The following is an 18,732-nucleotide window of genomic DNA, read 5'->3' on the forward strand; positions in this document are numbered from 1 at the left end:
TTGCAGTGATGAACATATGATTCATTTCCCCTTATTGTTTATTCCCATTGTTGTATGACGCAATGACGGGAGTTTCCTTGGAGCTGTTTGTTTGGGCTCCATCTTGGCACTCTGAACTTCAATCGTGTTGTCGATCTGCCTTTCTTCAAACCCTCTCGTCTTCTATCCCTGTCTCGTTCCTGTCCTTCTTCTCCTCCACTTCCCCTCTCCCATTTCTTCTTTCTCTTTTCTCTTTGATCGTTTCTCTTTTCCGGTTTTTATCATCGCTTCGACTTATATATTGCCATATTACTCAACCTGTATAATTCATCATTTCTTAATCTTTTGATTGATTTACCTATGATCATTGATTTATTGTCTATTATTTATTATTTATTTCATATTTAATCCCATCTAAACCCGAGTTCCCATCTATACTGAATATATTAATCGACATCTGGACTGGTCTCCTGCACATTTGTGGTTTCGTCCTCCGTGGTCGCCCCCCGCGGCGACACCCGGTGCATCACCATGTTTCGTCGTCGGAAGAGCTCCTCACATCACCGGGTTGGTCCTGCACTTTTTCCTTTTACTTCTCACTCCATTGGCCCTAGAACTTTTCTAATCCACACCTTTGAAGCATCCACTATCCCCTTCCAATTCCCAGTCCGCCCATTCCGCCGCCTCCCATGCCTTTCTCAACTCCCAACCCTCCTCCAGCAGCTTGTCCTCCGCCGCAGCCGCCACAGCCCTGCGCAATCGCACCCCGACCCCGACCCGCGTGGAAAATGTCGAGACCAAGCGCATGGTCCAGCGTCGCTCATCCTCCTCCTCCTCCCAGCACTTGGCCACCCCGAGTCTGTTGCGCCCCGCAAGTCGCCAGGACCTCCGTCGGACGCGCAGCTCGGGGTCCATGACCACCCGGACCTTTCGGGACCAGTCGCCGCGCCGGCCCTCGTCCACCACACTCCCGCGACGCCCGACACCCCCGATCCCGTCCATTCCGTCCGAGTACACATCGCGCAGTCATCCGAATGGGCGATCCTACAGTATGGGTCCCACCGTGCGGCCCCCATCGCCCGTCGTGGATACTTGGCGGGGGATGAGCGTCGATCGGGGGCGGAGGGGATCGTCGAACGCGATTCCGGAGCTGCAACGGCCGGAGAGCAGGGCTTCCATCAATTTCTCGTACCCCCTGAATTCGCGACCCACCTCGCCGACCGACCCTCCGCCGGCGACAACCTACGAGCGGCGGGACGCGGCGTCTGGCGTTTCACTGGCCGCCCAGGTGTCAAGTGCGCCGCATCCTCAGAGTCAGCAGATCGTCAGGCAGCCGGCCAACACGTCACTCCGTGGGATAACGAAGGAAAGATTCGTCAATCCTGGCCGAGGGACGACCTCTGTGGGTGGTACGGCAATTGCCGCTGCTCAGGCGGCGATTGTGCCCCGCAATGAGGAACATACCTCCCCGGCCGCCATGGTTCGGAGCATAGCGCCGCCTACAGAGCGTGGGGCTCGGGTTTCTCAATCTAAGCTGGCGACGGTACCAGATCGCAAGCCATGCCCCTATTCCGGTCCGATCTTGTCGCCGCCAACAGTACCAGAAGACCACCGGGAAGACGAACGTCCCCTCGAAAGTGACTCGGGAGACAAGATAGACACCCCTCAACCGGTAGGACTGGCGTCCCCGGAACCTCCGGCGGACGCAAAACTGCCAGAGACGCCCGAACGGCGACAGCAATCAGGATCGTCGGCTCTCAGTCCGCCTGAGTCTCACCATTCGCCGGTTCCGACACATCCACTTTCGCCGCCTACCTCGCAGCCCACCAGTAGCCCAGAGCGACTTACCCGCTTCTCCACCCACGTGTTAGTTGGGGGTCTAGCGACTGAATACCTGCACCGTCCCCCGCCTCGATCGGTGTCGCCCGTCAAGTCTGCGATGAAGGATTCGCGAAAGAATGCGTTCTCCCCGGACGGGGTGACGGGGGCTACAGTACGCCCTGGTCCGGCAATGAGCGAGGGTTCCGATGGGACCTCTATAGCCTCTGATGATGGCGTCCGCGCAGGAGTAAACCGAAGAAAGCCCGTCAAAGTCAGCTTCGACGACGAAGCCGAGATCATGGGCGTGGCCGCGAGCCCCCCGACATCACCAGAGGACGTCTGCCCGGATTCCCCTGGGCGGTCTAAATTGAAAACGGGCTGGTTTGGGGCGAACAGAAGGAGGAATGGCCCGTCGGCGCTGGCGGACGAGTTCACTGAGATGCTCAAACCCCGACGCGCTCTGCCTTCTTTCGGCAGCGTTCGCCGAGACCGAGAGGGCGACCAGTATGCGGGCCCGCCTGTATATGAGGAAAGCGATAATGAGTCCACGAGTTCGTCTGAGCTGGACGAGGTGCGGGACACGTCGAGTGAACCTGGTGTCTGGGGTATTCTACCGAACGCTCCGATGCAGCCTGTAAGGCAAACCCAGTTGAACCGCGTGCCATCACCGGTTCCTGAGGACGCTTCTGAGGTCTCCTCAAAGCCAAGCCCGCCCAAGGAAAATAGCCCAGCCGCGCAAGCGGACGAGGCGAGGACTGCGGAACAGACAGCAACTAATGGTCATCCCAAGCCGCCGCGCACGCCTCAATCGGGCCTAGACATCCCTGGGATTGCTATCCAGCCCGCCACTCCGGAATTTCAAAAGGAGCGGGCGAGCCTCGAGTGGTATGACGTGCCCGGCGGATTTCCACGCACGTCGGTGGAGGTGGACCGGGGCAGACATAATGGCCCAAGACGATCCCTTGAAAAGAGCGTCACCTTCCCATCCGAGGAGGCAGAAAGTGACGACGAGTCTGGAGAGAGTGTTTACAGCGATGCGGAGGAAACCTTTGACGGCAATGGCTTCGGCTCCATCAACGCTATCGTGGACACGCGCCGGCCTCAGCACCGGTCGGAGGGGCCTACAGACCGGAGCCCGCTGAGGCAGCAGCCCGAAGACATGCCCGAGGTCCCAGAACCCTGTCGGATAGCACGTGTGGTGACTCCGGCGGAGGGTGCGAATGTCCCGCGCTCATTCTCACCCGATTCCCCGCACCGCCTCCGCCCGTTTTCGTCGGCCTACCCGCCTTTCCCCACACGGCCCAGCGGCAAGGTCCGTTCCACGCCCGGGGATGGGACGATTACGGGGCCACCGAGACGGTCTATGTCGGCCGATGCCCGGAGGCATGCAGATGGTGACGCGTCGATGCAGCCTACCGCCCGTCAGCTTGCAGGACCACGAGGAAGAGGGAGACCGGTCTCGTGGGGCCCTGTCTCTCTGGCCGGGCCTGCGGGTCGGGACCAAATGCACAACCCGCTCCACCGCGTGCCATCCGACGGCAGTGACTCGTCCAGTAGCTTCAAGCGATCGCGCCGCGCGACGCACAGCTCGCATCGTACCATGCGACGGACCTTGCGCGGGCCCCCTTCGACGGAAGGGACACCGTCTACTCCTAAACACCAGACGCCGATGCCCTTATCGCACCGATCCTCCACGCTCACCCGACCAACCTCGTCAGGGTCGATCTCAGGGTCAGGCACCTTACGTGCAACACTACGAGGCCAAACCCCTCGCCGAGAAAAGCGCTCCCTCTTTCCCAAAGGAAAGCTCCCCAAGATCAAAAACGCCAAGCCATCCAGCGTACCCTTCACCTCCCGCTTCGCCGACTCCGACTCAGACACGGGCGGACATGCATACCCCCGCCTAGGGCGCAAACTCTCCCGACGATTCGACGACGTCGAAGGTCGCGCCGCAGACGATCTCCGTCCGGTACGGGGAATCCCCCGCCGCTTCGACGACGGCGACTCGACTGAGCTAGAAGACAGCTCGGACAACGAGTCACGAGCCGCCCGGCCCCAGAATCCACGCGCGGTAGCAAACGAGGCCGCAGACCCCGACGCGTCCCGGCAGCCTGCCCTCGCAGCCGTTGCCAAAGCCCGCGGCATGACGGAGTCGCAGCTTGAGGAGTTCCTCCGACAGCCTGTGAGCGGCCGCAAGCCGAGCCTTCTCCACCGGTTTAGCATCCGCAAGTCGAAGTCTCCAGCGAGAGGAGCCCTCCAGGCGAGTGTGGATGCCCCGCCAATACCGGAGTCGGCTCCGGTAGGCGGGGTCACGACGACGATCACTGCGAATGACGGCGTCGCCGCCCCAACCCCCCGACTTCTCAAGAAGGGATCCTCTAAGTCGGCGACTGAGGAGGGAAGCAGCAACGGCTGGCCTCTGCAGCCCCCGCCAATGGACGCGGGAGGGTCCCCGTCTACTCATGGACGGCCGCGGACGGCAGACGGGACTGTCGGGGCGGAAGTATCAGTACCAGCATCCGCACCGGAACCAGCGGCCAGTCATGCACTGGACGTGGGATTTGCAAGGGGGCGGAAGATCCGATTTCCGCGGTTGCGGAAAGCGTTTGGGTTGTAATCTCTTCTTCTTCTCTTCCTTCTTTCTTCTTTTCTTCTTCCTTCTTTCTTCTTTCTTCATCATTACTTTCTTTATTATCTATATTTTTTGTCTTATGTATTGAGATTAATGTATACGTTGGAGGACAAGGCTGTGGATGGAGACAGGATGATGATACCCTCGTTTGATGCTATATTATACGATACTACCTAATACTGATGGAAGGATGATGGATATGGTACGACTAATGAATAATAGGACTGCGATGCAATGCTATGCTATGCTCTGCATGATGAATCAGAATGGAATGAACAATCCTCACTTCTAGTAAAGACACAACTTTAGAAAAAATCAAGCAATTATCGTGAATACTCCTACTAATGATCATATTAATAACAACCGCTATCTATAAACAAAACACTACGGAATCAATAAATAAAATAAGATAAGAGACCTACCACGGAAACAGGAAGTAAACTGACCCAGCAACAACCTCGGGCGTCGGGCCAACCCAGTGCCCACAACCCATCTGGTGTCCGTTGTTTTTTCTTTCTTCTCGGTTCCATCTCCACCGCGATCGTTGGTCCATCTAGGATCCACCCGCTCAGATCCAGATCGAATGAGTGGTGGTCTGTGGTGTTATCGGACCCACTTTGTTTGGACCAACCGGTTCTTTTCGCTCAGCTCAGCTCAGCCGTACTCGCCTCTGTACTAACCTCTCGGTACCTACCTACCACACTAGGTTAGCTTGCTGGCTCCTGGTGAAACCTTTGGCCAGACTTTCAATGGTTAGGTCTGTTTCTGGTAGATGATTAGTATCGTCGGTTGGTTGTTAGGGAGATGGATGGATGAGTGCTCCGTAGATAGGTAGAGAAAATCAGGCGGTTGGGGGGGGAGGTTGGGGGTGGGTCTGATTAACACGGTCTGGTCTGATCTAGTCTGATCTAGTCTCCGACAGTGGAGACTGATGGATGCGTTGCTGGAGGGAAGGGCAAGACCAGACGAATGGGGGGAGACCACGCCGGTGGCTGGTTTTATCTTGCTTTCTTGTGTGATTGATGATTGATTCTTTGGAGGTGGTTGGGGATTTTCTCATGTATGTCTGATGTATGTGGGTGTGTTTCTTGGATGAGGTGGATGGTGTATCGTGTACAGATTGAGTCAGACTGTATGTCATATATGGATGGACTCATGTTCTCTCTCTCTCTGGGTGTTTTGGAGGGTACTTGATGGACTGTTCTCTGTAAGGTCTGAGTGTCCGTGATAAACATGAGATGAGGAAGATCATCAGGATGATGCTATCAGTTGCCGTGGGAACTCCCCGCTCGGTGGTTAGAAGATGAGAGGATCGGAGAGAGGATCAGCTAAGTGGAGAGCATGTGATCTGTCTGTTTCTGTTTCTGTTACTCTCTCTCTTTCTGTCTCGTGTGTTTTGTTCTGTCTTGTTTTGTGTTTTGTCTGTTGGATGTGCGGTGTGTTTTGTTGTGTATCTCCGTATATGAAGCCAGTCTGGAGATTCTATATCTTTCTATTGTGTGTACATTGACTTCTATATATTCTACCTTCTACACTGTAGTACTGGTATACCAATGATATGGAGTAATCCAGTAGAATCCCCGTATGTAGATCAACAACCTCGGACAATAGAGGAGGTAAATAAATAAATAATAAATGCGAGGTTGGACCAAACAGGCTTGGCGAGTCAACAAACAAACGCCCCTCCCAGGCCTATTTCTATCTCTCTTTCTTCCTTCTTTCGTTCTTCATTCTCCTCTCCATTCCTCATCTGCATTCTTCCCATCACCTGTCATCTCCATTCCTCAGATCTATCATATCTATCGGATCATCCATCGATCAATTGATTGTTAGATCAATTCATCCTTCTCTCTTCCCCCTCCAGGAAAGAACAGAAGAAATTATAGTCTTTTCTTGTCGCCTTTCGAGTTGAGGCCAATTCGAAAGGCATTCGAGAAAGGACGCCCGAAGATCAGCCAATCTGGACTTCGACGCCCGCGTCCCCATCCCCTTCAGTGTCTTCCCGTCGTCGTACCGGAGTGACGCTGTTCCCCATCTGACCCCGGAGAAAGAAGAGGGTCAAGTCCATCTCGATCACACTTCGCACGTCGACCGGGAAGATACTGGAGCTGCCCGTCTTCCCGAGCCTCGTGTTTACGGTCAGGAAGAGGTTGATCTCCATCTGCATCGAGAGAGTCATCCGTCGCCCAGGAAGAACAAGCCCCGTCGTGACGAGTTTGTGGATATCTCTGCCAGCTCGCGTGTCTCGCATCCGGAGGTTCATTTGACCCGTGAAAGGTATTTTCCCTTTTTCTTCCTTCCCTGTTTTTCCCCCCGTACTTTTGTTTGTTTTGTTATGGTTTTGTTATGTTTTCGTTTGTTTTGTTTTGTTCTATTTTGGTTGGTGTGGGCCAACAAGCGGTGTCACCCATGCCCGAGCTAGATCTAGTTGGAGAACTAGATCGGTTACGTGGCGCCCAAACATCCATCACATCAAAACAACCTTCTTGTGTTTATATATGCTCGGTCTTCTGTCTTCATCCTGCCTTACTCTTCCTTTCTCCTTCCCGTTCCTCATCCTCTTATACTTTCATACTTCCATCACATCCTTCTATCATCCTTCTATCATCCTTCTATCATCCTTTCATACCTTTCATACCTTCTTCTTCCTTTGATATACCTTCTAACATACACAGCTACCGTGAACCCTCGGTCCGTTTCCAAGACAAACCCACCTACGACCAATCCGTTGAGAGTCAGATCGATATCACCGAAAGGGAATATCGTCGTCGCGTCCACCCGACCTACGACGTCAACCACTCCCGGGATTATCCTTCCGACCCCGTAGACTCCTACTCGAGCCCTCCCCAGGCCACCGACGTCTCGTACAGTCGCGCTCCTCGTGAGGACGTCCCGTACGACCGCGCCTACCAGCCCGCCCCCGTCGACATCTACCCCGCCGCCTCGGCCTACTCGCGTTCCGCCGTTGACTCTCAGCCTGCCGGTTCCATCCCCGCAGTCTCCTCCCGCTCTAAGGTTTCTTCCCCAACCACTGTAGTTGACCAACCCCCTCGCAAGATGGGTTACTACGACGACGACGGTAAATACCACTCCTTCCGGCGTGGTGTGGAGCGCGCTGCCGACCGCATCATGCACCCCTTCCACCATGACCACCATCACCATCATCACGACAGTGAGGACGCCGTCGTTGCTGACGACCGTGGTCCAGTTCGTTTCCGTGATGGCGTCCGTGAGGAAGTCCGCGTTGTGGAGCCTCGCGCCCGCCCCACCAAGGACACCGTCCCCATTCCCTGCCACTACATCCGCGTCGGCGACATCCTGATCCTCCAGGGCCGCCCCTGCCAGGTCATCCGCGTCTCCGTCTCCCCCCAGACCGGCCAGCACCGCTACCTCGGTGTCGACCTGTTCTCGCGCCAGCTGCAGGAGGAGTCGTCCTTTGTCTCCAACCCCTCGCCCTCCGTCGTCGTCCAGACCATGCTGGGTCCGGTCTACAAGACCTACCGCATCTTGGATCTTCTCGACGACGGCCGCATCGTCGCCATGACCGAGAGCGGCGACGTCAAGCAGGGTCTGCAGGTTGTGACCCAGGGCGGTCTGTTCCGCCGCATCCGCGACGCTTTCGAAGAGGGCCGTGGCAGCGTGCGCGCTCTGGTTATCAATGACGGCGGCCGCGAGCTGGTTGTGGACTTCAAGGTGATCCACGGCAGCCGTCTGTAATTCTTTTTTTTTTCTGTTCCTTTTTTCCTAGGTATGTGGAGCGCTCTTCTGTGATGAATATGTGTTGACAGAAGTAGGCTACGATTTTCACAATGAATGATGGATGATGGGGTTATGTACTTGCTATGTAGATGATAATTGACGATTCTTTACATCTGAACCTAAGGATTTACGTAGTTCACTTGGTTATCGATCTCATGTATTAAATTGTATTCATTCTGATTCAACATCCACATAGCAGAAGTACACCATACACACTCACATTACCTCCACCCCTCTCTTCCCCCCTCCTCCCTCCCTACCATACATAACAAAAACTACCAACTAGACCTTAACATACCTCAAATAATCCCTCACAACCCTAACATCCCCAAACTTCTTCTTCGCATCCTCATTCTTCACAGAGGGCGGCACAATCACATCCTCCCCCACCGCCCAATCAACAGGCGTCGCAACCCCATTCTTATCCGCACTCTGCAACGAATCAATCACCCGCAACACCTCCGCCGTGTTGCGCCCCGTCGACGCAGGATACAGCATCGTCAGCCGGATCTTCTTCGCCGGGTCGATGATGAACACCGAGCGGATCGTGAACGCGATCTCCTTCGGGTTGGTCTGCACCCGCGCGACGTCGTCCGCGCTCAGCATGTCGTAGAGGTAGGCTACCTTGCGCTCTGCGTCGGCGATGATCGGGAATTGCACCTGCGTTTGGCTGATGTCGTTGATGTCGTTGACCCAGGTCGCGTGCGAGGTTAGGTCGTTTGCGCTCTACATTGTCCACCACCTTGCGTTAGCTTAGATTCTTACATATTCCTCCATATATAGACAATATATATACTCCCGTATACATATATATATATTCCTTTTCATTATGGAGAGAGAGAGAGAGGGGCAGGGGTTGGGAGGGAGGTACCAGTCCAATCATCTTCACGCCCCTCGCATCAAACTCATCCTTGAGCTTCGCGAAGGCGCCGAGCTCAGTCGTGCAAACGGGCGTAAAGTCCGCCGGGTGCGAGAACAATATCGCCCAGCTGTTGCCGATGTGGTCGTGGAAGTTCATCTCGCCTTGGGTTGTTTGGGCGGTGAAGTTGGGGGCTGTTGCATTATTCTCATTAGTATTTTTTGGGATAGATGTTTTATAGACGTATATCGATCTTGGGGGTGGGATTGTGTATGTTATGTTATAGGCATTGGTAGCTTGAAGAGGGACATACCAATAGACCCCAGCCTCAAACGAGGCTGCTCGGACAGAAAGCGCACGCCCATACCCAGTGACCCTCCTGGAGTCCCCTGGCGGAGGCCCTGGCGTAGACCATGCTGGCTCAGGCGGGGCGCCAGGAACGCGGGACGCGGGGCGATGCCGGTCTTCGGGAGGGCGGTGCTGGTGCAGGCGCGGAGGCTGCGGGAGAGGATGGAGGACATTTTTTTTTGTCTTTATTAATTCTTTTTTGTTTTCTTTTGGGGAAATTTGTCAATTGGTTTGTTGGGTTGATTAATGAGTGATTGATTGATTGATCAATTGATGGGAGTGAAAGGTTGGAGTCAAAGGTGGTGCTGGGCTGGTGGAGGATTACATCATGGGAGTTGTCTGCTTCCGGCGGACCGAATTCGCACGGTGCCTGGACGGTTTTTTCTATTCTTGGACATATACGCCGTGTATTTATTTCCTGTAGATACATACTCCTGTCTGTGATTGTAAATTGCACTTCTTGATATTGATCATATCCAAAATGTTAAAATGGTACTATATCCGACAATCAACGCCATCCCCTAGTCAAACACCGTAAATCCTTCCACCCCGTATAAGATCACAAACCACACAAAGATAAAAGAAAGAGATAGAAGGAAAGGACAAAAAGGAGAAGGGGTAAGAAAAAAGAAGAGAAAGATGATATTACGCCTATGGCGCACCAACGCCAACACCAGTCTGATGCTCCTCCGTATTATACATTCCTTGCTGAAGAGACAAAGGACAAACAGGGTATCGCTGATTTCGCAGTATGTAGGTTGCAATCGGGGAGTAGTCACCGCTCCCCGAATTTGCCATACTCTTGCTGCCATTTCAAGAGATGTCGCGTTAGCACGTCCATCATCTCCACGCTGCTGAGACCCTTGAAGTCTTTCTCAGCTGACACCGGCCCCGCTTCGCCGTCTGTGGTCGTCGTCGCGGACTCGCCGTCGCTGAGGGATGATAACTTGGCGTCGATCTGCTCCGCCATCGCCCGGATACTCCCGTTCGGCTGGTCGCCTCCCGGAGGTGAGGTTTGACCGGCTACGGCCATCTCGACTTGCATCCGCGAGATGAACTCCAGAATGCCGGCCACGCGTCTCTTCATCTCGTTCATGGTTGTCCGTTGGTTCACGTAGCGGGGTCGGCTTGGCTTGCCCACCTCTCCGTTGACGTGACCATTGGGTCCGCCTATTCTCGGCGACTCCCCACCGATATCATAGGACTGTCCGCGCCGCGGCGAATTCAGCGTGCCGTTCGAATCGGTGCCGTTCACGTCGCGATCCCGCGTGTACTGATTGCGGCCCACGCGGCCGCCACGACGCGCCGGCGGGCGACCGGATTTCCGTGTGGAGGGGCGTGCGGCCGTTGTTTCTGGGGGCGGGACGGGGGTCTCATTAGGGCTGGGGGGTAACGGTTCGGGTTCGGGGGCCACCACCGGCTTTGGGGAAGAGGCCGCCTCGTGGTTCGATTCGGCTTCTATTCCGTGTTAGCTTCGTTGGTGGTCTGTAGTTGGATCAACACGTACCACCGTCATCTTTCTGAGGATCGGTTCTCCCCCTGCGTCGGTTGTTTTCAGGCGACTCTTCTTCCGGCTCTTCCGGCTCTTTGGTTTCTTTGTCGCGTTGGCCTCGGGACGTCGCTCGCTGTCGTCGGGTCCCGTTGGTGACTTCCTTCTCCTTATCGTCTTCGGACACCGGCTGCGAGACGGGTTTGCTCGGTTCGGGAATCCCGGGCGACGGCGAACTCGTGCGTTGCTTCTTGGCCACCTGCTTATGACTAAAGACCTGTTAGCAATATTCTTCACGCAATGGGCTCAATGACTGACGCTTCGCTGTCACTGCGACTTCTTTTACCCCGCCGGACAGATGCCTCATCGGTGTCCAGCTGGTTATCTTCTTTGCTCTCTTCGATCGCACGGCGGATCAACTCCTCCTCGTCATAGGCAGCATCGCGGCTGTTCATGGTGGAGCGACGTTTGGGATTGTGCATGTCATTATTGCGTGATTTGGAATCTTTGGATCGTTTGGAGGGATCATGGGAGGACTCGCGGGAGGAAACCGCTGTGGAAGAGGGGGCGACGACAGGAAGGTAGGTAGAAGAGCGTGAGCTGGAATCAGGTTAGGCTTTGTAATGTGATGTTGTGCTAGGAGGTGAAAGAAAAAGCTTCACAAGGCGAAGGGTATGACACCCGTGGCCTCCGGATGAGAGAATTTTCAACTCGCTCACCCTGCTCCAAAAGTAGAAGGAGGGAAAAAAAATAAAAAAAAAAACAACGCCGGCGACAAGTGAGAAAAAAATAAACAGAGAAACTCACCCATTGACTTCGCTTTTAATCCTGTGGAGCTCCTTGCGGCACTCCTCACAGTAATACTCGTCCGGACTCATCGCCTCATCCATGATTCCCACACAGCCGCCGTGCTGCCAAACTTTGCAGGAATCACATTGGATGAACATACTCCCCATATCATCCGACATCAGTTCGGATGAGTCGGGAGGCGGGTTCAAGGACGCATCCTCCTTGACCCGGGGCCGCATGCCACTGCGACCGAGAGCTTCCCGACGGGAGGGGGGTAGACCAGGGTATTCCTGCTGTCCACAGAGACATCTTGTAACTTCCTCTTCCTCCTCATCCTCTTCGCCATCTTCTTCTTCCCCTTCTCCTAGAGAGGGGTCGTCGTCACCGCGGGCGCGCTGGCGCTGCCGCGTCTGTGGGTAATCCATTTTCGAACCCGCGTCAACCTCTTCGGCTGACTGGGAGCGGTGGCCGGAGGAGCCGTGAGGGGAGGGGATTTTGTGGTTGGATCGGGTGCTTCGTTCGCGAGTCATTGAGGATGAGGAACTGGATGAATTTGTATGCGGCAGGATCGCTGGTGAGGGTTGAGAAGTGCGGGCACGAGAAGAGCGACGAGGTGTCATGGTAAGAAGCAGAATTGGCGGGGGAGGAAGGGAGGATCTGAAGATGAACCACGTGAATTAGATTAAAATTTTTCCTTCTTCACAGCTGGAGAGAACGTACCAGAGATCGAGGACAGACAAGCCCGTAGGCGAGCTGTCGCACGGTGGAGGAGGTATCGGACGGGATAGGTGGAGGGAGAATGGATGGAGAAGCGGGAGAGAGAAGAGAATGAGAAGGGGAGGACAATTGCGACCCGTTGAGGAGAGATAGAGCCAAAATGAGGAAAGCGACCGGGAGCTCGCAAGCAAACGGCGAACTACATAGTCCGAAGAGAGGATGAAGCGGGAGGGGAGGGGAAGAGAGGAGTGAGAAGAGGAGAAAGAAATGGAGAGGGAGAGAGTAGCGGACTTCACTATGACTTAGACTGCCTCTTACTACCTGGAGGCACCGCACCGTACTGCTACTACTGCTACTGCTACTGCTGGACTGGTGCTCTGCGCGGCTTTCTCAATTGGTCCGTTCCGTCGCCGGTTTCCCCGCTCGAGTGTTAGTCATCCAACTTCTCTCTTTCTCTCTTTCTCTTTTTTTTTTTTTTTTTATCTTTCCCTCTTTGGGCTTTTTGTTCCGTTTGAATTTTATATGGTCCACTGTGGGATCTCTATCTCTCTCTTAGATCTTATACGTTGAGGTGTTTCGTGATTAATCCCTGGCTTACTGTCAAACAGATTCTCCCGATTGCATCCTCCCCCCACTCATCTCGGATACCTGCCGACTCTCGAGTTTTCCAAATACAATTCATCATAATAGATATACTATGGTCTCGAAATACTCGATTGTAGTAGGATGGACATGATGGACTACCTCTATCAAGGTGTTGTTTGCATCAAGCAAGCTACGGAAAAGAGATCGGACACTCGCATCGGCAAAACGGCTGTCCACATACTTGATGGCGGTTCCTCGATTGATCCGATGCAAGAATCTCCCCCTCTACATGGTCTTGACATGGCCATGAGAACCCTCGATATGTGTCCAGTCGCGCATTAAATGCGATGTGCCAGCGCAGACGATTCCCCTCAACTTGGCCCTGACAGCGTAGTCCGGTAGTAGTCCGGTATTGTGTAGTCATTGGAACAACTAGCCATCTGGTTGGAATCAATTCTCCAACAGTCACTGATCCACGTCAGAGCATAAAAGTCGTTGTCGGATATATCGTTGGTTGGGCACCGAGGATGCACGGGTTATGTTGGTGTTCGTGCAGTGTACCTGGAGAAAGTCCCGACCCTTGCGGCGAGAAGATTCCTGCACTGAACAAGAACTATCATTTTCCCAAACCTTAATTCCTGAACCAGACAGGTGGATCTCCTTGTTTGGACATCGGATATGGTTCTGGGGTCATTAGAGACGGCTGTAGTGTAGAGTTATCACTCGCAAACAACTGTCAGAATAACGTGGGGAAACGAGATCGCTCGCTTGAGAAGGCGGTGAGAGGGTATCGCTGATTACATCACCTCCACCTGCATAACCCGACGAATCCAAGACTTATGCGTGACCTGACTAAGCCCGACAGGCATAAAGATAATCCCCGTAATGAGCGGTTGTTCATCCAAGATCCCGACTCTCCATTTCACCCCTCTTATCCCCCTATCCTCTCCCATCCCCCTCCCCTCCTGGCTCGTGGTGATCAGTGAGGTCTCCTCTCGGATTACTCCGACTAGTCCGTCCTTTCTTTTCTGATCCTTCTTTCCACGTCTCTGCCCGTTGGTGGTGAGGTGTCGGTCGGGTGTGCCTGGCGATTCCCCTACCCGACACTTGGGCTGCCAAAAAGTCTGCAGACGCGGTCCTGGTGGATGATTCACGGGTAAGCTCCATTCCCATTACGTCGATCGAGTCGGTAAGACCGGGTCCTGCGCTTTGACTTGCTCCTGGGGGGTGAGACTGGGGGACGTACCCGGTCTGTTCGGACCTGGCGCTCGGTTGAACAACATGCCAACTGACAAGTGGGTTGCCCCGATCCAGAATCCGTCACCGTATTCACTTCTCTTTTCCCACCGACCCCGTGTCAATTAAATCTTCGCCCCCATAAATCTATCCTACAGTCGATCATCCGGGTGGAGGGCCTTCATACGAGAAGGGTAAAATTATAATTGAAGTCCCTCAAACCAGACGGATCAAGCGAGGAACAATCATCTTCCGTACCTCCGTTGGTCGAGTTAGCTGGAGTCACCGCACCGTCCGGCTGTGGCTGTGACGGTCGAGAGACGAGAGATCTTTGCATCATGGCTGCTACGCTGAGTATGTCTATTCACCAAGAGTGTATGGGAACTACAGATTTTCCCCGGACGTCCCCAGGATCCAACTGGGTGGCACTGAGTGGCCGGGATCGGGACCTGCTAGTGGATTGGTTACTGATATTGCCTGCCTAATTGTAGATGGGATGTACAGTTCGGCTCCGGATACACCGTCCCCCGTCTATCCAGATCGACTGATCCGTCCTCTTCCCAAACGCCCGCTGCGTACCCGACTATCCTCCGACGCCGCGGACTCGATCCTCTACCCCCCGGCTCCCCCGGCGACCCAATTGTTCTATGGTGCATGTGCGGATAGCGGGGAGGTGGTGAATGATGCCAAAGTGTATGTGCAGCAGAGCGAAGGCCATGATCACAGTCCGGAACGCGATCACCTTCCGTATGAGAACGGCGTAGATGTTGAGAGCGGGGATGATGAGGACGGTCCCGTGGTGGTTCACCGAAGTGCTGGCTTCCGCGGGTCGCCCCTGTCCCCGTCGGCGGTCAACTCGCAGCCACAACCCCACCCGGGCAACGGGGAAGGCACCCCGATCAAGTCTTCGGCGGGGCCCGACGGGTACGACGCTTTCGAGAACACCAACAACAAAAAGAAGCGCAAAATCCCCACGCCGGGAAATTTAGGAAGTCACTCCACCCTGTCGCCCGAGTTCTCGACTATGGGGCTGACCTCCTCGGCTCCATCGACGGGGCCTCCTGGAGATGGAAGCCACGTGAGCACCTTCTACGGCACCGGTAGCCCGGCTTCTCCCGTCGGCCATGGCATGTCAGGTCCCGGGAGAGGCCGTCTCGGTCGTCATGCACATCGAAACAGCACGGGGCGAGGCTCTATGTCTCACCCGAGTCCGGTCGCTTGGTCGCAGGGACGGGGGCCGGCTCGCCGTGACGGTATGTCCTCGCCTGGCTCCACAGGTATGTTCCTTCGGGGTGGTCATTTTCCCTACCATCCAGGATCCCGCTAATCCAGTTAGGGGAATATACGAGCTCGGACCAGGGGATCATCTCCGCTGCTATCGCCAATGCGGCCGCCTCGGCGTTTCCCTCCCCTCCCCCCGGATCGAAGGCGGTAAGCATGCTCGAACAGCAGGCCACGACCCCTACCAAGACCCAATTCACCTTCACGTGCGAATCGGATTCGTCCAAAGGCATGGCGCTGCAGCCGCAGAGTCCGTACGCGGCCACGCACCGCTCGCCCGGATCGATCGCGGCCGCCCAGAATCAGCGGCGCTTCTCGACGCAGGCGACGCAAACTAGCCCCAACAACACCGCGTCTCAGATGAGCCAACAGCCTGGTCATCCGCCGTCTGCTACGGGGGTCGAACCCAACAACGCAGGGCGGAAGAAGAAGCGGTCTCCCGGCAGCATCTATGCGCTGGCCGCGCGACAACGCAAGATCCAGCAGCAGTATACCAACCTGCACCATCCTCCGAATCTGGAAGACATCTGGATCTGCGAGTTCTGCGAGTACGAGAGTATCTTCGGCCATCCCCCGGAAGCCTTGATTCGACAGTATGAGATTAAGGATCGGAAGGAGCGCAAGCGGTTGGCGGAGAAGAAGCGGCTACTGGAGAAGGCTAAGATGAAGGGCCGCAAGAACAAGAAGACCCCCAAGGGGGCGACAAAGCATACCGCGAGCCACCAGGGGTGCTGCGATGGAAGTCACGATCGGGCATCGGCCGACCATTCGTCCTTGGGAGGTGGATCGGGGCAGCATGACGATGACTACGACTACGATGATGAACCTGTTGATCCGCCTCCTACAGCACCTCCAACCGGAACCTTTAAAACACCCCTGCCGCCCGGGAATCATCCCAAAGCACCGGCGAGTGCATCCGGCGTTAAAGGGGCTGCGGACGCAGGCACGTACAGGCCGCCCTGACAGGAGGCCAGCGGCGTCTAGGTCTGCCTATCTACTTGAAGGCAATTGACCTGCCGTCGCTGTCTCTATTTCCTTTGTCTTGCATGGCCTGTTCTTCACTATTAGCCTTTCTTCTTCTTCTTCTTCTTCTTCTTCCTCTTCGGTTTTTTTTCATTTTTTTATTTTTACTTTCTTTTCCTTTTGTACCCTCCCCCCGTTTTTCTTCCCCCCTCCCCCTCGGTTCATCATCTTATCATTTTATTATCATTGCAAAAATAGCATCAACGAATCCCCGCTCTACACACCTGAGCATTACGTCTCATGATACAGCATGGTTTCTCTCTCTCATCTTTGGGTTTTGGTATGGTATGATCGGTTTGGTTCTCACGTGGAGCAACGGCGTGGTGAACACGATAGAATGTGATATGGAAGTATGACTCGTTTCGTTTCTTCGGTTGGTTGGTGTTGACTGTATGTATGTGTGCATGGATGGATCGATGGACGGATCGATGGAATTACATGGGACGGACTCGATTAGGTGGATTGATCGTCGCATGAGCATAGGTTAGGTATCGGTATGAGATGAATGGATGGATATGGTTATCTGAATTTGCCATGCGTAGTTGTCTATCTTTGGGATGATTGTCGACTCCGGCTCCTTATGTCCCTAGAAAAGAAAAGAGGGTGTACGTAGTGTAGATCACATACTAATGCTGTCCTATATAGATGGATAGATATACCCCCGCATCTGCATCTGCATCTGCATCTGCATCCTATCAACTACCAGTTCCTTTCTTTCCATCTATAGGGCTAGGTATTGTAAACGGCGGTATGCCGATTTCAGTGGGATTAGGAGTAGACATCATTTAGACAGCTAATCCCCTACTTATTAACAGACAGATCTCTTTATAAAGAAGATAAAATATAGAAAGAAAAATAGACATAATATATTTTGAAAGAAATTACTTATTCTTCTTTTAATTAATTTTAATAATTTATTATATCTAGTGTCACGATCAGGAATAAGAACCGAGTGCTCAGTTTGGTAAAGCAGATATAAGACCTTACTGTGGGTAGATAGTATACTAATTGTTAGGCGGCAGCCTCAGGCAGCCTGCTCGCCAAGACCTGCGGGGGCTGAGTCATTGAAGACACTGCAAGCTATGTGTATATAGCCTCGGGCTTTAGCCTCCTAACCTCGCATCCTTGAAGAGATTGGTAATTAGTTCTAGTAAGATTCTTATTATACTCTCTTATATATATTCAAGGGAATCATTGTCCGTCGGTTGGCTTCTACGATGCCGGGGGGAATGCAGGTCCTGATATGCTACCTCCGATAGGTTAGTGTTGGTGGCCGTAGGAAATGCTTTCCATATGTACTGAAACGATCGGAGTATGCTGGGCTCTGGCCGAGCGAAGATCTGATACATCTGGGACGATAGACCACCCAGAAAAGCAGTGTGAGCTGTGGGTTTGTGCGGGCTTCCCAGCGTGAGCCCTCTTGGCGATATTATGGGCGGGAAAAGTTGCTATTGTACTGTATACACAGCGGTGGAATCTGGCGAGGTGGATTGGGGCCTTGATTGTTAGTCGTCTTATATCCTGCATGATCCCCTGCGTTGGGGGACTAGGATGGTCTTGCATAAAGAGACCAACATTGAGGATGTTTAAAGCCCATTCATTGTTGGCGCCGAAGGTGATTGTACGATGGAGTTGAGAGAACAGAGCAGTATATAGTGTAGTTGATACTAGGCTTAAGGACCGAACACTGCGTTGTGGCAGCTGGCCTGTTGTAAGCAGTGTCACGGAACCCCGCAGTGTTACCTATAGTACCAAGTCGGCGATGGAATGAAGAAGCTCGAATGGCAACTGGCTTAGTATGACTCTCATGTTGTGGTGGACTGCTGTTTTGGTTATGGATTGATGGAGTTGGAGTTCCTTCTTATAGACCCGGCCATGGCCTACTAGCATTGTGGGGGCATTCTAACACTTTCTTCCCATAGGGTTGATTGGGCACGCTCTCCTACTCGAAAGCCGTTCCACTGATCCTGCAAAGAGTGGGCGCGAACCGTAGGCAAGGACCGAAGAAGAATCAACCCTAATATAACCAGACAGGTCGTTCCCTATCAATTTCTATATTCACCCCGTACTAACAACGCGTCGCGGTCGATAACGATAACTGGAAGTCTGGATTTAAAGACGATGCTTAATTCTCTCCTACAGTTGAAAATTAGGTTCTCTTTCCTCGCCTTTAAACCTAGATACTTTCTCGCCAGGCAGATTTAGGCGAACGTC

At 53.9% G+C, this 18,732-nt stretch overlaps 5 protein-coding genes across 5 annotated transcripts; 3 read left to right on the forward strand and 2 right to left on the reverse strand.

Moving 5' to 3' along the window:
* The first annotated feature begins 181 nt into the window (after positions 1 to 181).
* Positions 182 to 4,765, forward strand: BDW47DRAFT_106085 (uncharacterized protein). The gene is made up of 2 exons (XM_024812703.1): positions 182 to 546; positions 620 to 4,765. The coding sequence occupies exons 1-2, from the start codon at positions 511 to 513 to the stop codon at positions 4,415 to 4,417; spliced, it is 3,834 nt and encodes a 1,277-aa protein (XP_024671946.1). The 5' UTR covers positions 182 to 510; the 3' UTR covers positions 4,418 to 4,765.
* Positions 4,766 to 5,985: 1,220 nt separating this feature from the next.
* Positions 5,986 to 8,149, forward strand: hexA (putative Woronin body protein HexA; the record flags this gene model as incomplete). Its single annotated transcript, XM_024815111.1, has 3 exons — positions 5,986 to 6,014; positions 6,359 to 6,709; positions 7,108 to 8,149. 3 exons carry the CDS (start codon positions 5,986 to 5,988, stop codon positions 8,147 to 8,149), a joined length of 1,422 nt encoding a protein of 473 aa, XP_024671947.1.
* Positions 8,150 to 8,473: 324 nt separating this feature from the next.
* On the reverse strand, positions 8,474 to 9,415 carry BDW47DRAFT_117696 (peroxiredoxin; the record flags this gene model as incomplete). Its single annotated transcript, XM_024815112.1, has 3 exons — positions 8,474 to 8,917; positions 9,063 to 9,244; positions 9,364 to 9,415. The coding sequence occupies 3 exons, from the start codon at positions 9,413 to 9,415 to the stop codon at positions 8,474 to 8,476; spliced, it is 678 nt and encodes a 225-aa protein (XP_024671948.1).
* Positions 9,416 to 9,885: 470 nt separating this feature from the next.
* On the reverse strand, positions 9,886 to 12,640 carry BDW47DRAFT_106092 (putative transcriptional regulator (Cti6)). Its single transcript, XM_024812704.1, has 5 exons — positions 12,397 to 12,640; positions 11,695 to 12,333; positions 11,206 to 11,487; positions 10,906 to 11,156; positions 9,886 to 10,856 (listed from the first exon to the last, which is right to left on the reverse strand). Exons 2-5 carry the CDS (start codon positions 12,294 to 12,296, stop codon positions 10,174 to 10,176), a joined length of 1,818 nt encoding a protein of 605 aa, XP_024671949.1. The 5' UTR covers positions 12,297 to 12,333; positions 12,397 to 12,640; the 3' UTR covers positions 9,886 to 10,173.
* Positions 12,641 to 14,352: 1,712 nt separating this feature from the next.
* Positions 14,353 to 16,607, forward strand: BDW47DRAFT_131794 (uncharacterized protein). The gene is made up of 3 exons (XM_024817396.1): positions 14,353 to 14,568; positions 14,706 to 15,491; positions 15,551 to 16,607. The coding sequence occupies exons 1-3, from the start codon at positions 14,553 to 14,555 to the stop codon at positions 16,456 to 16,458; spliced, it is 1,710 nt and encodes a 569-aa protein (XP_024671950.1). The 5' UTR covers positions 14,353 to 14,552; the 3' UTR covers positions 16,459 to 16,607.
* The last annotated feature ends 2,125 nt before the right edge of the window (positions 16,608 to 18,732 follow it).

Source organism: Aspergillus candidus, assembly GCF_002847045.1.
Source record: "Aspergillus candidus strain CBS 102.13 unplaced genomic scaffold BDW47scaffold_23, whole genome shotgun sequence".
NCBI classification, from domain to species: Eukaryota; Fungi; Ascomycota; class Eurotiomycetes; order Eurotiales; family Aspergillaceae; genus Aspergillus; species Aspergillus candidus.

Bases quoted from the DNA above. Each gene is read 5' to 3' on its own strand.
- BDW47DRAFT_106085 (XM_024812703.1), top strand. From the start codon at position 511: ATGTTTCGTCGTCGGAAGAGCTCCTCACATCACCGG. The intron at 547-619 runs GTTGGTCCTGCA...ACACCTTTGAAG, and splicing joins AGAGCTCCTCACATCACCGG to CATCCACTATCCCCTTCCAA.
- BDW47DRAFT_106092 (XM_024812704.1), bottom strand. From the start codon at position 12,296: ATGACACCTCGTCGCTCTTCTCGTGCCCGCACTTCTCAACCCTCACCA. The intron at 11,488-11,694 runs GTGAGTTTCTCT...ACCTGATTCCAG, and splicing joins ATTAAAAGCGAAGTCAATGG to CTCACGCTCTTCTACCTACC. The intron at 10,857-10,905 runs GTACGTGTTGAT...AACACGGAATAG, and splicing joins TCCTCAGAAAGATGACGGTG to AAGCCGAATCGAACCACGAG.
- BDW47DRAFT_131794 (XM_024817396.1), top strand. The intron at 15,492-15,550 runs GTATGTTCCTTC...TAATCCAGTTAG, and splicing joins GTCCTCGCCTGGCTCCACAG to GGGAATATACGAGCTCGGAC.